This window comes from Podarcis liolepis (genome assembly GCF_965112155.1).
Source record: "Podarcis liolepis genome assembly, chromosome: 18".
Lineage (NCBI taxonomy): Eukaryota > Metazoa > Chordata > Lepidosauria > Squamata > Lacertidae > Podarcis > Podarcis liolepis.
The window spans coordinates 2941425-2957991 of NC_139572.1; the positions used below are offsets into that span (position 1 = coordinate 2941425).

A 16567-nucleotide genomic window follows, 5' to 3' on the forward strand; every position below is an offset into this window, starting at 1 on the left:
GGTTTGGCGCAGTCCGCAACCCAAAAACGCGCCACTCGCAACCCAAGGTATGACTGTTCAGAACTGACACAAGGGGGGGGGGGAAGAGACGGTGGACTTTTCATTAGTGGCTGAAAAATACGCAAGCTTCAGAGCCACACAGAACCTTTCTAGCGGCTGCCGGCCACCGATCCAACCCAAAGTGGTGTTTCTTGGAGCTTATGAGCTATGGTGAGAAACTCAAGTGTTGTTGTGGTGTTTTTTTTGGGGGGGGGGGTGCAGGCAAGGAAAGAAGAAAAGAAAGTAGAGACAGGTTTGTGTTTCTAATCCAAATGTACTTCTCTTTATTCAAACCAGGGGTGATCACTGGTTAGTGCAAAATGCACCATTTATTTTTTTATTTTATTTTCGCCTGAGGGATATCTACATCTTCGCAAGGCCTCCGTTAACCCCCTTTAAAGAAATCTACATCCCAAAAAGGATTTTTTTTGTTTTTATTTTTTAAGAACTGAAGCCCAGTTTGAAACGCTGTGCTTCCGAAGTGAGCCCGCTGCCTTTCCCAACAATTCTGTTCTTCCGGACTGTTGCCATCAGCTCAGGAACCAATAACAAAATGACCAACACACAGAGTAGATTCCTTTCTCTTTCTCTTGTTCTTTTTTTTTTAACTCCCAGAGTTTCTGGACCAACCACACTAAAAAGGAGGTTGGGAGCTGACCCCCCCCCACTTACTTCTAAGCAGTGCTAACGGAAACCCTGTTGTGTTTTTTTTTTCTCTTTTAAATTAAAAAATAAGCCAGCATACATAGTAGAAAATTTCTCTTAAAAATCTCACAATCTGTAAATGTAATATATATTTTCTTCTTCTTCTTTAAACATAAAAGTTTACAATATATGGTAAAACAAAAGGCTCAGGGAAAAAAAATTTAAATTTCCAACAAAAATATAGAGAAAGAAACCTGAAGTTTGTTTTGTTTTGTTTTAATTAAAGCTGAAGACGTTTTTAAAACCCTGTAAGTTTGAACCAGTGACACTCTCTTTATTTGTGCTGATGGGTTAAAGAAAGGAAAACAAAAATTAAAAACCGCAGTCGAAATGCCACCCACGGCTTCGCTTGGAAAAGCTTTCTCCTCCCCTAGCACCCCCTTCCCGAGATGTTACGTTTTGTGGTTTTTTTTTTCTCCCCCCCACCCCCTCCAGCAAAGTAGGTGATTGTCACAAGTTCATATAAGTCTGGGATTCCTGGGTTTCGGCTGGTACCAGATATCCTGCTCTGGACAGAACTCCCTGATTTCTAGGTGCTAGCGTCGGTAAGGGTGGAAACCTTGAACGTTATGGTTCTGTCCGCGGCCAAAACCACTGCCCCCTGCAGGCGGCCCACTGGAGGGTGGTACGGAGGGGCCTCCGTAGGAGGGGGGCTGTTGGCTGGGGTCGGCAAAGCCTTGTCCAAAACCACTCAAATCTTGTCCATATCCTAGAAGGGAGAGAAGAGAGAGAAAAAGGAGGGAGGGGGGGAGAGTTGGGAGGTGAGCTCCTGACGCACCAGGCAAGGCCAGAACACAGCGCAATTTACACATTCGCAAGAGTGCGCGGGGTCGTGCGCACAAAGCCCCCGGACCCCACGGAGCTGTTAGTTGGTGCAGTGTCAAGGATGGGGGGGTAAATGAGGGGAGGGAGAACAAGAGACAACCCCAAACCCGCCCCCCAAGGTTTTAAAGCTTCCTACTGCCAGCTCCTTTTTGGGGGGGCAAGTCCACCCGCCCCCCGGGGAACCCACAAGTTCTATCACAGAGGGTTCGAAGCGTCCTAATGTTTTTGTGAGGCTAGTGGATCGCCCAAGACATAGGGACAGGATGGAACGGCAGGAGTCGGAGGCGTCTTCCCCCCAGATGTTGTTGGACTACAACTCCCATCACCCCCGAGCTCCGGCCTTGCTAGCTAGGGGTGATGGGAGTTGTAGTTCAACAACATCTGGGGACCCACAGGTGGAGAAAGGCTGCCATAGAGGCTTGTGGCGCAGGGCGCCAAGTTCTGGAGGGCGCCATGGAAGAGGCGGAAGCTGGACGCAGCGCCTCCTGGCATCACCTTGCCCTCAAGCCGATGCCCACCTCCTCCAGCCCTGCCATCCTCCCTTAAAAAAGGTTGACAACTCTGAGAAACTGGGGGCAGGGGGGAACTTTGCACAAAGGCACCGGAAATGCTTAAGACAGCCCTGGCAGGAGTCCCTTTTGCAAAAAAATCACTTTAGGGCAAAATAGGCTTGAGCAAATCTGCAGTTACTCCTAAAAGCAAACTGGAGGAGAATCTGCTGCCTCGGACCAGGGGTGGAGAACGTCTTCCTTTTCTATTTTTAATTTAATTTAATTTTAATAAGTTTTTATTGTTAAAATAATTCATCATTAATATACATATATTACAAATATACAAGCATACAAACATACATTTCATACACTTTTAAGGATTGTATGAAATGTACGCCTTCCTTTTCTAGATTGAAGGCCACAGCGACTCTGACCGGTACAGAAACAGGTCCTTATCATCACCTGCCCACTAAATCCTTTTAAACTGGCGATGGGCCTGGGCATGCAATGCAGGAGGCTCTGACACTGAACTACCCCTCACAGACTCCAGTCTAGGTGCTGGCTGCAGTTTACAGCTGGCAGTTAAATCTCCGGATCGTACAGGACTCTTGTGAAAAACAGCCCAGATCCCCAACGGCTCAGATAAAGCCATTGCGCCAACCCAACTGCGTTTGGCAGGGCGATGCAGCGATTCCTCCAAGTGGCAGAGGATTCTTGCACTGAACCTTTTTGGCCTGAAAGTCAGGTCTGCCTCTCACCTTCTTTGACAACATTCCAGACAACTCACTCGCACAGGTTTGTGCATACCGTATTTTTCGCCCTATGAGATGCACTTTTCCCCCTCCAAAAATGAAGGGGAAATGTGTGTGCAAGCTACGGGATTAGCTACGGGATTAGCGCAGCGCTCCGCTAGCCGTGGGAGAGCCGCACGAAGTCGCGCGGCTCTCCCACGGCTAGCGGAGACCTTGCCGGCACCCAGAAGCTTGGGGCGCGCTGAGCTCCGCACGCCCCAAGCTTCGGGCTTAGCACAGCGCACCTGGGGGGGGGGAATAAATTTTTTCCCCTTTATTTCCCCCCCAAAAAACTAGGTGCGTCCTATGGGGCGAAAAATACGGTATATTGTGGGGACAGGGAAGCCTTGGAAGAGCGGATCCGTCTGCTTCTTCCGCAAAGAGGAATATCAGTTTTCCAGTTTGAGCAAGCCCTCGCTTCCAATGTTGCAGTGCTCGTGCCAGGAAAAAACTTCGTGTGCCAAGGTTTCAGTGCAAGTGAGCTGGCAGGAAGACGGGGTCGCATCTCCCATGCCTTCCTCATCACTGGGATGGAGAACGCTCTCAAAAAACATACAAACAAACCCAGAGGCTTGGGATATTTTTCGAGAAAGTTCAAAGAAAGGAGGCATGTGGCAGAGGGGTGGGAAGAATCGCCATTCCGGTTTGGAAGGCCCAGGCGCCCTGACGCAAGCAAAAGCGGACTCAGAACGCAGCAAAGACTGGTAACAAAGAGACGCCCGAACCAGAATATGGACAGTGGCAGCCAAGAAGCTTAGATTGCTTCCAGACTTTCTACAGCTCCAGCTTTGCCTCTTATTTGCAGAGCTAAATAGGATCGTTAATGCTAATAGCCTAAAGAACAGCCTGAGAAAAACCTTTTACCTGACCATATCTACAAGGCAAAGGCTTCCCAATCACCTAGAAGCATCCATTTAGGAATGCCCACAAGCCAGCAGGGCCCTTCAATGTGCTACCTTAAGAAAGGTAAAGGTAAAGGGCCCCTGACAGTTAAGTCCAGTCGCAGATGACTCGGGTTGTGGCGCTCATCTTGCTTTACAGGCCGAGGGAGCCGGCGTTTGTCCGCAGACAGTTTTTCCGGGTCATGTGGCCAGCATGACTAAGCCACTTCTGGCGAAACCAGAGCAGCGAACGGAAACGCCGTTTACCTTCCGCAGCGGTACCTATTTATCTCCTTGCACGTTTTGGCATGCTTTCAAACTGCTAGGTTGGCAGGAGCAGGGACAGAGCAACGGGAGCTCACCCCATCGCGGGGATTTGAACTGCCGACCTTATGATCGGCAAGCCCAAGAGGCTCAGTGGTTTAGGCCACAGTGCCACCCGCATCCCCGGTACCTTAAACTTCATGCCAAAAGGCTTGTGGATGTAAAAGCTGTCTCTCTGTGCAGCAGGGGAGCTTTGAAACGTTAAGGGAGGGGAAAGGCTAAAAATTCACAGCTCTGCTGCACTTCCTCACACGTTCGAGAATCACTTGCTCCTGCAAAGCCGCAGGTCCCTGCAAACTTGGAGCCTTCTGCATGCAAAGCACCGTCCCTATGTCACAGAGATGATCTCTGTGCTTCCTGCTGAAGCACTTGTGCTCTGGGGGAACACTGAGGCCTACAACTTCCCCACCCTAAACGAAAGCCCCCTTTAAGCCGTGGCCAACCACCAAATTGCCAGGGAGCAGAAAGGTGTCCCTTTCATGCCTGCCCTCGCCAGGTACGTCCAAATCTTCCCTCCTGTGGAAGGCATGCGTGCTCCCCCATACATTCAAAGAGGCTGGATGTCTTCCTTGGAACCACCCTACACTCGCCAGAGCTTCTGGATAAGCCTGTAAGACATGAGGCTGGTGGATGGGGTGGTACTGGTTAGCCCAACCGCCAAAAGCTTGCAACTAAGAAGGAATGCCCTTTTCTCCTCCCTCCTAATCCCTTTTGCGTCTTTTAGACTGCAAATCTGAAAGCGAGGCCAGTATTTGTGGACTGCCGTGCAAGGTTTTATTCAGCCGAAGAGTGGGATAAAAATGATTTCAATAAGCAAGGGTGACTATCCCAAGGCACTTGTCTCATCTTTGCAACAGGAGAGAAAGGAAGTACAGTGGTGCCCCGCAAGACGAATGCCTCGCAAGACGGAAAACTCGCTAGACGAAAGAGTTTTCCGTTTTGGAGGTGCTTCGCAAAACGAATCTCCTATGGGCTTGCTTTGCAAGACGACAATGTCTTGCAAGTTCCTGCTGGTTCCCCCCCCCCCCTTTTCTAAGCTGCTAAGCCGCTTATCAGCTGATCTGATCAGCAGATAAGCCGCTAAAAGCCGCTAAAAGCGCTAATAATGCTAATCCTTCAATGGGCTTGCTTCGCAAGAGAAAAAACCGCTAGACGAAGAGAATCACAGAACGGATTCTTTTCGTCTTGCGAGGCACCACTGTAGGTGTATTCAACCAATTTTGTCATGAATAGGGAGATTTCACCCCACTCTTTTAAAAAAAACAACAACAAAGTACCTAACCCTACTCTAATTATTATTATTTTTTTGGGCCAAAGCTGCATTGTGCCTTGTTTTTATGCGGGATGCCTCCACCCACCACAATTCCATTGTACAACCCCCCCCCCAAAAAAAAGGAAGAGGGGGAAATGCTCTCTTCAAACACAGCTGAAGGTCCTTGCCCCCAAATTTCTCCCAAGAGAAGCCACCCCCTTTCCACGTGAACACTGCCCAATCGCGGTACTACAAATTAATTAAGCCAACACCCCAGGGCACCGGGGTGGTTTCAACAAGACTGGCAGCTGTGTGAACTAGAGAAACCTTCAGGGGAGGGGCAAATGTCTCTTCTTCTCCCTGCTCCCCAAAGAGGTGACACCCCTGCAAGGAAAAAAAGGTTACTGTTCCCCCACCCCGCCCCCCCTTCCATCCACACAAGAGATCACAAGCAAGAGGATTTGGTGTAAATAGGCTCCACCTACCTAAGGTAACTCACTTCTCAGCCTGACCATAAGTGTGTAAACAAAGAATTGGCCCGAAGCCTGAAGGGTCTTGAGAATAGGTACCCAGGCCTGGCAAGAAATGGAGGAGACCAGGGTGACTAAACCCCCAAGAGAGCCCTGTACAAAACCTACAATTCTCTCGGAAAAGGGGGGGCGGAGGAGACTTACCCAAAAGGCAGCGCTTCGGGGTCACCCTAGCTGAAAAGAACAACGCTGGTCCGCAACAAGGGCGTAGTTATGGGCCAGGACTGTCCTGGCCATGTCTATATACACACACACACACCCCACTGGCGGGATCTTAAAAACAGCTAGGCAGCTTTAACGGGATAAAAACATGCAGAACAGGGGGAGCTGGAGAAAGGCACATATATGTAAGCAAGGACTCTTCGGAAGTCGTAAATACGGAAGCATCACATTTGGACACGGAACGACGGGCTGTGGATTGCGGCTCTCTGTGCCTGGTAACATACATTTCAAGGAATCCTGCCCTATACTGAGAACTAAGGATTTCTGGAGGGGGCGTTTCTCGGAACACGCTGAGAATTTAACACCCTAACTTTATTGTCTTTCAATTTCCCTACATTTCTCTTTCACCCATTTTCCCTCTCAGTGAACATTCGAAGCAGCACAATGATTGGAAACAGGCTGCAAAAAACTCCTGAGACACATTATTTCGGAATGCAAAGGAAATAACCCGAAGCTATTAGGATAGAACAGAAGGGGTCACAGCATTTTGGAAAAGAAAAAAAAGAACAAAAAGGCTTATTTTAAATATCGACAGCTCCCTTCTTACGTCACTGAATCTCAGCCTAATCCTGGTCATTGAAAACCAAAGGTTGAGGAAGCCCTGGGAATCGGGGGCTTGTGCAAGGGTGCAGGCTGCAATGTAGGATGAGGTTTGGGGGGAATAGGCTACTGAAAACCAGCTACTGGGGACGGCAGGAAGGGAGCGTGCTAGAGGTTTTGGCTACTGTGAGAATAGGTTGCTGGCTAATGGTCTACTGGCCTGATCCAGAACAGACACTTCTTATGTTCTTCCTCCAAACAGTCCCCCTCAAGACCCTGTCAAAAAGCCATCTCCCTCTTTACGGGTCTGACTAAAAGAAGGTCAACTGGGACTGGCTCAGTATTTTGGGGTAGCCTGTTCCTTTCCTTGATACTGGGACGAAAATCTTTCCGTGTAAATGGTTAACTGGAAGCCCTTTTCGCTGTCCTGACAAGAAAATGGATGATGAGGCAAAACTTCCATCCGACAAGCACATGCCGTCGCGTGCAGATAATTTCAACAAGGTGCTTCCCGGCAGTGTTCAGATTAACAAAGCTTTCTGACACATAGAGATCAAAATGCTTTTATCCCCCCTTCTTGATGGCTTCTCAAGGTTTCGCTTCAAACACTCGCAGGCATCCTGCTCCCTCCCTCCAAGCCCCAGTTAGAAGCCTTCTAAGTCATTTGACAAAAAAGAAAAAAAATCTTCAAATAGCTTTAGCACACAGGGCATTCCAAAGTCAAGAGCAGAACCCAATCTGGTTGTTTTTTTTTTAAGCAGGAGGAAGCTTGTAGGATTTTATGTATTTCTGAAGCGCTAACTTGAAGGGTCTGTGGGAGCAACCCCGATTTCGGGGAAGGTGTTAAAAGAGCCTCTTCTAGACCACTCAGACTAAACATGGAATTTTCTACACAGCTCCAGTACTGGGCTCAACGGATTCTGTACTGATACAGATGATCTGCGCTCAGAAAGCCTGCTGGGAGGGGGGGGAGGCGATTTTAGAGGTCTCACGACCTCCTCCTGCAGCCACCCAAGATTTGGCTACTGAAAGCCTGGAAGTGGGCATCTTCTTGTGCCAACAACCTTACAGGAAAGGTGTGTATTCTACAAAGGAGGAAGGAGGAGGAGGAGAACAAGAAGATGACAACAACAACATCCCTTTGGGGCAGCAGCAAATTAAGAGTACATGGTATGAGAGAGGGGTCTCTGCGTAAACTCTGGAACTGTGGCATTGGGAAAGGAAGTTATTTAGGATCACATGGACAGAGGGCTTAGATCAACTGGTGTCCACTGATCAGGATTTTCTACATGTAATTGATTAAGTTGAGATGCAGAAGAGACCTTGTGTCTCGAGCAAGACAGGCGTAAGATTGTCATTCTTCCTTTGAGAGTTTGGCCCTGATGTTTCAAAGACAGGTTTGAATGGTACAAGTCCTCAACAAGTTACAGAGCAAATTGCGCTCAGCTGGAAGGCATAAAGACTTCTTTCATCAGACTGCGGAATCCTGGAAATTCAGAAGCTCTGGAGCCAAGAGGGCAAGATTAAGAATCCCTGAATCTCCTCCAATATTGAAATCTGATAAGATTTTGGTGCAAGAAAATGAGGGTTTAAAGTTTCCTGACTACGTACTGAGAATAACATTTGGGTGGTGCCAAAACAGAGTCCTACTGAAATTTGAAAAAAGACCTTCTTATAACTAGAAATTGTACAAAATCTTAGTTTGGTGTGGGAATCTGCATATTCCTGCAAATCTCAAGGTGTAGGAGAAGAGACCCAATTTTTGCAGCTGCAATATCCGTAAGGTGCAACTTAAGCCTGCAAATTCGACTCCCCTTAACTTGTTTGAACTTTACGTAGATGCAAAAATGACAAGTCAGACAACCTTTTCAGAGTCCCGCTCAAGGCTTAGAAGCCAGGGACTAGTTGCTAAAAGACAAAAAAGGGCCTACTTACATCATATGCCAGAAATTCGTGCAGATTCATAGCCCCCTCCCCTCTACTTCTCAGGGTAACAGCAATGTCAAGACAGCTGAAATTCAAGTGGTTGTTATCAGACTTTCAGTTTATCCTACCCTCCCTCTCGTGGATTGGGCACCATGTTCACATGACGCAGCCCTGTCGGATCTCAAGGGCCAGCTTTCACATCGCAAGGATGATCGCCGCAAGCCTAAACCCTCCAGAGGCTAATCTATGACAAGGAAGCAGGCAGGGCTCCCCCCCTCCCCCCACACTTTTAAAAAAGGCAGAAACAAGAAGACAACCAGAACGGATGTTTTGGATACCCTTTGCAAGCAAAACCCCAATCCTGTTCTCTAGCGGAGCTATCGTGAACGAAACAAAGGGGACGGGGAGGAGAAGGGAAGCAGGCAGAGCCGGAAGAGGAGCCACACAGACCCCAAGGCCGTCACTTACCAAACTGACTATAGGGGAAATCTGGCTGGGCGGTTGGTGGCTTGCTCATGTCCTGAGTTGGCTGAGATGGCGGTGGCGGAGGGGGGAAAGCGAGTGGTGTTGCCCCAGGAGTGGCAGGTGGCGGAGGGACGCCTGGAGGAGCAAACTGGTCTGGTGGAGGTGGCGGGGCACCGTATCCAAAACCTGAGGAGGCCGGGGGGGGGGGGGGGAGGGCAGCGGGGAAGGAAGAAGAAAGAGAAGTCACGGAAAGTGTGAGCGGGGAGGCCCACGGAGGAAGCCCCGAGCCGATACCTTACCTGCTCAACTCAAGGCTAGGAAAGGAAACGGGCCTCAGGGACCTTTCCTCCTCTAATTATTCCTCACCCACCAACCGGGGACCAGGAGGGAAAATTCAAATGGAATCAGTGTTGGGAAGAGGGCAGAGCAGCCTTCCCCCAACCCTGGGGCTCTCCGGATTTTCTGGGCTGTATCGGCCAGGGTCAGAGTATCATAGCAGGGGAGGCCCGCACCTTCTGAGACTTCGCGCACTGGCTGGTATTGCGCCAATGACACGCTCCTGGCTTGATCTGCCTTACAGGGTGGTTGTGAGAATAATACACAGCAGGACGGGCGATGAGAGGTGGGGTATATACACACACGACGTAGGGCCCCCACCCCGAGCTGTGCCGCAAAGTGGTCGGGAATACTCACTGAAGGGTGGAGGGGTTCCATATCCCTGCGGGAAGCCCTGCGGGGGAGCAAATCCTCCTGGAGGGGTCGAGACGATGTACGAGGTAAAAGGCGGCGGCGGTGGTGGAGCTCCTCTACCTGGAGGAGGGGGGCCATACCCACCTGGGGAAGGGGAGGAGCAGCCAGTGAGGAGGAGGAGCTTGAGAAGACGGGGGGATGTCACAACGCCCCACCTATGAGTCTTGGGGGAGTCTTCAAAATCCACTGCAGCAACATCAAGTAGATTACTTGACATAGGCGTTTTCCACCCAGGAAGTACAGCATTTAAGTGGTTCCCTCCACCCCCAGCCCCACAACACGTTGCTTAATTGGGTTAAAGGTAAAGGGACCCCTGACCATTAGGTCCAGTCGTGACCGACTCTGGGGTTGCGACGCTCATCTCGCTTTATTGGTCGAAGGAGCCGGCGTACAGCTTCCAGGTCATGTGGCCAGCAGGACTAAGCCGCTTCTGGCAAACCAGAGCAGCGCACGGAAACGCCGTTTACCTTCCCGCCGGAGCGGTACCTATTTATCTACTTGCACTTTGACGTGCTTTCGAACTGCTAGGTTGGCAGGAGCTGGGACCGAGCAACGGGAGCTCACCCCGTCATTGCGGGGATTCGAACCGCCGACCTTCTGATCGGCAAGCCCTAGGCTCAGTGGTTTAGACCACAGCGCCACCCGCGTCCCCTCTTAATTGGGTTACTGATCCTCAAATGATAAGACAACAGACATATAGCGTGGGTGGTGCTCGAAACGACACATAAAAAACTGAAGCCCTTGTTTGGGGAGGCTGGGTGTTGCGGGACTACAACTCCCATCACCCCAGTCCGCTAGGGCTGATGGGAGCTGGAGTACAATACCGGGAGGACCCCAGGTTCCCCACTCCTTCTTGCAAGAGAATACATGTAATGTGAATTGACAACAGGGTGGATGCTTGGAGGAGTGGGTTGTTGTTTTTTAAATCAGCTCTGCAAGTAGGATTCCAAGGGGCACTCTCCAAAACTACTTCTTACTACCTCATTCGCTCCCGCAACATTCGGCCACTGCATATACTTTTAAAGAAGTAGAAAATCAGTAGCAACCAGTCCAGTTTTGGGGCCACATTCTTAAAACTGCCACATGGCAGGGTCCTGTTTTCTTGTACGATGTAACTTAAATGAGTAAGGTATAGGTACCCCTGACCAACAGGTTGCTCGCTCATCTCGCTCAAGAGGCTGGGAGCCGGCGCTTGTCCGAAGACAGCTTCCGGGTCACGTGGCCAGCGTGACTAAGCCGCAGCTGGCGAGCCAGCGCAGCACACGGAAACGCTGTTTACCTTCCCGCTGGAGAGTGGTCCCTATTTATCTACTTGCACTTTGACGTGCTTTTGAACTGCTAGGTTGGCAGGAGCAGGGACCGAGCAACGGGAGCTCACCCCGTCATTGCGGGGATTCGAACCGCCGACCTTTCGATCAGCAAGTCCTAGACTCTGTGGTTTAACCCACAGCGCCACCCGAGACCCCAACTTAAATGAGTACCTATCCAATTAAGATGTGGCATCAAGCTCTCATCGAAAGCGAGGCACAGCAGTCTTAACAAACTACCTATTCCTGCCCCCTCCTCCAGCTGCTTAGAAGGTTAAAAATCCTAAATGCACAAACAGGCAGCTGAAATGATTTTCCTCGGGTCAGTCTTCAGCTTTCGCTGTTAACGGGGCTGTCGAGGGCTACTGCCTACATGAAGTAGTGGCTTGTTTCAAACCATCATTTGGTAGCCCACCCCACTTCTGAACTGGGCAGAGCCCAGCTCTTCTGAGCCAACCAAGGGGCTAGCACGGTGGAGAAATAATAAAAGAGCACAGCTTTGATCCAGCTGTTCCCACAGTTCTCAGAAAGCCAGCTTTCAAACAAAGAGAGAGGACATTTTGCTTTGCTGTACTGGGAAAATGAAGGCTTAGGGGACCAGGCCTTTAAAAGGCAGGGCTTCTTTTTGGCAAATGGAAAAAGCTAGTTCACTTTACCCTCTTCCCTCTTCCTCTCCTTTTCACCACCCAGTCTTTTCAGGTTGCCAACGTGCAACAAATGACTAACATGAGTTAATGCGGGCTAGCTACATTTGTGGCTGCTTTCGTTTATTACTAGTATAGTCACACCTTGGGTTCTCTGACAGAATGCATTCCGGGAGTCTGTTCCAGTCCTGGAACCGTTTGAAAACCAAGGTGCGGCTTCTGATTGGCTGCAGGAGTGTCCTGCAGCCAATCGGAAGCCGCGCCGGACCTTCTGATTCCAAAAACCGTTCAAAAACCGGAACACTCACTTCCGGGTTCTGATCGTTTGGGAGCCGATTTGTTTGGGAGCCAAGGCGTTTGAGATCCAAGGTACGACTGTAGGAATACCCTGTCCCCCTGACTTGCTTGCCCCCTTTCCCCCTCCTTGACACTTGAATTAAGGCAGAGGGTCATATGGAATTAAAGCCAAGGGTCAACAAAGATGAAACAAATCCCTTTCCCTCGCCTGAGCTCTCCTTGCTTATCCCACCCACCCAGGAACCCTGGGGATTCTTGCTTAAGGGGCTTCAAGATGCTTGCAAATTTGCAGTTCAGAGTTCTTGGGAGGATAACTGCAGGAGGACTAAGCCGATGCTAAAAATTCTGGGTTGCGTGCAACAAAACTCTGCTCAGTGTAGAACCACTGAAACTAATGGGCTTAAGTTCATTCCCTTTCAACGGGTCTACTCCAAGCACGACAGCCCTTTGACTTGCTTTAATTAGGCTTAGGATATTCAATATACAAGGCCTTCGACGACTGTGACATACTTACCGAGTGCTTGTCCCGCTGGTACCCACATCCCTAAAGTTGCGGAGGAGGGGGGAGAAGAGGAAGAGGGCAGGGAAGGGAGAAAGAAAACACACACGAGACCGGTCAAGATACCATGCCTGTTTGACCAGGACAGCGCTCAGTCGTTTTACAACCTCATCATTTCAGAACTGTGGGGACGTCAAGAAGCGAAGCCTAGCGGGAGAGTTGTTTGGGGCTCTTCTGAAACACAGCGTTGGAAAAACAGCGCCCGAGATGTGGCCGCAGACTCTTCTAAGCTACAGAGGCCTGCATACTTGACGTGGAGGAAGTAAATGAAAGAGGAGTTCCAAAGCCGCGTTCGGCTGTCGCGAGTTAACCGCTGCCTGCACCTCTACCGATGAGACACTATCGCTTCCGCGCAGGCAGCATCTGCCGCAAGCTCCAGCTGAAGGAGGGCTGGAGGCAGGGCTTCCAAGAGGCAGAGGATTCTTGGCCCCTCTGTCTCAAATGGGCTGGCAAGGTCCAGGGGCGCTTCAAAACAGCCGGAATCGTGTCTGTTTCAAAGTTATTTCAGCATGGAACTTGATGAGGGGGGGGCGAAGGAACCCCCTTTCCAATCACCTACCATATTTTTCGCTCCATAGGACGCACCTTGTTTTAGAGGGGGAGAACAAGGAAAAAAAATTCTCCCCCTCTCTGCGCAGCACCCCTTCAGCGAAGCCGCAGGAGAAACGGAGCCCCTTCCATTTCTCCTCCCGCTTAGCTGAAGGGGCGCTGTGCCTTAGCTGAAGGGGCACCTAGCCATCAGCGAAAGGAACCTGAAGCCTGGAGAGCGAGAGGGGTCGGTGCGCACCGACCCCTCTCGCTCTCCAGGCTTCAGCGAAAGCAACGCAAAGCCTCCGGAGCACGGCGGGAGCGCTCCCACTGCGCTTCGGAGGCTTCGGATTGCTATCGCTGAAGCCAAGGAGCCTGCATTCGCTCCATAGGAGGCACACACATTTCCCCTTAATTTTTGGAGGGGAAAATGTGCGTCTTATAGAGGGGAAAATACGGTGCTCCCTAGGAGAGGCTGGCTGCTGGATCAGGCCTAAGGGCACCCCATCCTCCTGTCCTTGCCATGGCCCACCAAATGTCCCAATGGGACGTGACGACAGCAGCAGCTTTCCCCTGCCAGCAGCTGGCGCTCAGAGGCGTTGACGGCCTCCGACCACGGAGAACCTGAAGACGTCTGGGGACAGAGGCAGAGCAGGTGCTCTTCTGCACCCTAAACTAGCAAGGCACCGTATTTTTCGCTCTATAAGACGCACCTAGTTTTTTGAGGAGGAAAACAAGAAAAAAAGTATTCTGAATCCCAGAAGCCAGAACAGCAAGAGGGATCGCTGCGCAGCGAAAGCAGCAATCCCTCTTGCTGTTCTGGCTTCTGGGATAGCTGCGCAGCCTGCATTCGCTCCATAAGACGCACACACATTTCACCTTAAATTTTAAGAGGGGGAAAGTGAGTCTTATAGAGCAAAAAATACGGTATTTGCAGGGACAGCCAGTATCGGCCCGGGGGAGCTTGTTCGCGTACAGAGGAACGAAGGCCAAGCCTGATTTGGCCCAGGAGCATCTCGCAACCTGCCGAGGTCCCGAAGCGGCAAAGTGGTACCTTGAGGTCCGTATCCTTGCTGCCAGGTAGGTGGGGGCTGCCCTGCCCAGCCGTTGGCAGCGCTTGGCATGATCCGGCTTCCCCACTGGCTCGTGCCCGTCGGCCCTGGCGTCTGGCTCTTGCTATCCCGAGGCTCGGCCCGCTTCACCTCCACCTAGACAAAGAGAGCGAGGCGCTCAGGGAGGGGAGGCTGCTGGTTAGCTCGCCGCCGCTGCCCCCCCGCACTCTGCCCGTCTTCACACACACCCTTAAGTTTAACACTTAAAAAAGCAAAAGCTCATATCTTAGCACCTTATGACTTACAGCTAAGAACTTAATCAAAGAATTACAAGCTTTTTTCCTTTTTTTTTAAAGGCCGCTAGTTTAGAGAAAGAAAAAAACACAAGTGTTTCTCGGGTACAATGGGTAGTTCAAGAGGAAGCCGGTCCAAAAGTCTCCGCTCCGTAAAGCGGTTAAGGATAAAAGGTGTCCCCGAGCGTGGTTTTTCTCTTCCGTTATGTCTGCTGGTCGGCTTGCTCACGTAACAAGCAGGCAGCGACGTCTTCTCGACAAGACTTTCGGTCTCCGCACACAGCTCTGGTGCTTGGCTTCGCAGGTAAGAAGAATTAAGTTTGCTAGCAAGGTTGAGGGGAACATCACGGAAGAAAGGTACAAAGGCTTTAAGCCAGACCTCTTTTTTTTGTTGTTTTTTTTGGCAGAGTGGCGATGAGGAAAGTGTTGTAATTTGTGGCCAAACATGCCACACAGCTAAATTGCAATTTCGGCTTTGTTCATACCTGAGAAACACACATTCAGTTTCCAGTTGTTGTTGTTGTTTTTTTAAAAAAAGAAATTCCTATTTATAAACTTATTTCTTTTATTGTTATTTAGAAGTCTAATGGAAGATAGAGACTTACCTTCCCCAGGCTAACGCTTAAAGAACCTCAATTAACTCAAACAATGTCAGAAGGAATGGATGTGATAAGAGAACCTTACATTACATCTAACAAAAAAGTAAACAAACATGCAGGTAATAAAAAAATGGACAGTTGAGTCAATAAGAAGCAAAACCTTCATACTGTGTTAAGTCAGAGGAAAAGCGCTTTTGTTCTGTAAAGAAGGGGGATGTGTGTGTGTGTCACACATAAAGTGAATGCACCCCAGTGCTTTCATGGGCTACTTAATACAAACTTCCTGTCCAAGATAAACTTCGCAGCCGGTTTTAAATCCAAATATGAAGCTGATTTTGAAATTTGGCATGGGGTGGCAGAAGGTAAACTCTGAATTATTAAGCGAAGCTGAGCAATGGGGTCATGAAAGGGAGAGAGAATAAACCCCCGTTTTAAACTTGTGCTAATGTCGGGACGCAGCTAACAATTTGGACGTGCTCAGCCACGCTTTAATAACTCGAGGATCTTTGCCTTCAAAGAGCCAAGGATGCGGTTTGAGGGCCAAAGCCGCAGAAACCTTACTAAAGCTGAGCAGGCCTTTTCTGTGGTCGCTGCCTGGATGGGCGACCACCTGGGAGCCCTTCGTACCTTTCCTGAGCTCCCTGGAGGAAAGCCCGGATATAAACGCCACGAAGCGAAACGTACGAAATGTGTGTGCTTCAGATTAACTCTGCTTCTGCAAGGCTGCGCAAGTCAGCGCAAATAACAGGCCTCCCAATGTCCCTGAAGCATTCCTCCTCTCTTTTCTGTCGACCCAAACCCTGCACTGAGAGGGTGCTGGGAACAAGCAATTCCCCACCCCTATGCCCCAAGTCCCAAACCTTGAGACAGTTTGGTTGCTCATTAAATATGGCAAAGGGGTCGGGTGGGGAGAATAAGTTTCTGTAATCATTTTCAAAGGGCAGAAGAGAAAGAAGGCAGCGCGGCTTTGCCGACGCTGCTGTTTCAGGGGTTTATCGGGGAGCAGCAGCGCTGAGAAAAGTTCAAAAGCCGCTGTTGAAGATGGGGTAGAATTACCAAAATGACTGGAAACTTGCACTCTACCTGGTCGGCAAAAACGTATTTGGGACCCAAACATCGATGGCTCAAAGTCTGCCTTTTCTCCAGCCACTCGCTGAGTAACGTGGCATTTATATCGCTGCAATCTCTTCATCTTTGCCATATTGGCTTCAGCTTTGTGCAAAGACAAAGATGAGCAGGGACTCTTTTGCGGTGAGGGGGTGTGTGGAGAGCATGGATTTTGAAACCGACTCATATCAAGCCAGTTCTCTCCTAGGTTCCCAAAACTGGTGCTTGCAGAATTTGATTAGCAGCTGGCGAAACGCGTGAAGCAGTAGCTCCAGTTCCATCTCAGAAGATTTCAGCAATATTTTAACTATTTCTGCATTAACTAGGATATCCTGGCAGGACTTTCTGGATAGCAGAGAAATACTGAGCTTTCAGAAGATACCATCAACTTCTCATTGTGAATTACAAAGCTTGAGAACTGGGAGAGCGTTGGGCGTTTT

At 49.9% G+C, this 16567-nt stretch overlaps 1 protein-coding gene across 10 annotated transcripts in view; it reads right to left on the reverse strand.

Moving 5' to 3' along the window:
• Positions 1-293: 293 nt before the first annotated feature.
• Positions 294-16567, reverse strand: part of DAZAP1 (DAZ associated protein 1) — a 51629-nt gene continuing 35355 nt past the window's right edge. For 3 of the 10 annotated variants that reach the window (XM_083484029.1, XM_083484027.1, XM_083484028.1), the window contains 5 exons: positions 14131-14284; positions 12504-12533; positions 9685-9825; positions 8995-9177; positions 294-1453 (listed from right to left, as the gene is read on the reverse strand). In XM_083484029.1, coding sequence (XP_083340155.1) covers positions 1281-1453; positions 8995-9177; positions 9685-9825; positions 12504-12533; positions 14131-14284 — 681 coding nt within the window. In that variant the 3' untranslated portion in view covers positions 294-1280. Of the gene's footprint in view, positions 1454-5793; positions 5884-8535; positions 8612-8994; positions 9178-9684; positions 9826-12503; positions 12534-14130; positions 14285-16567 lie in introns of those variants that run through there. The other 7 variants (XM_083484030.1, XM_083484031.1, XM_083484032.1 and 4 more) reach the window with 5 other exon arrangements.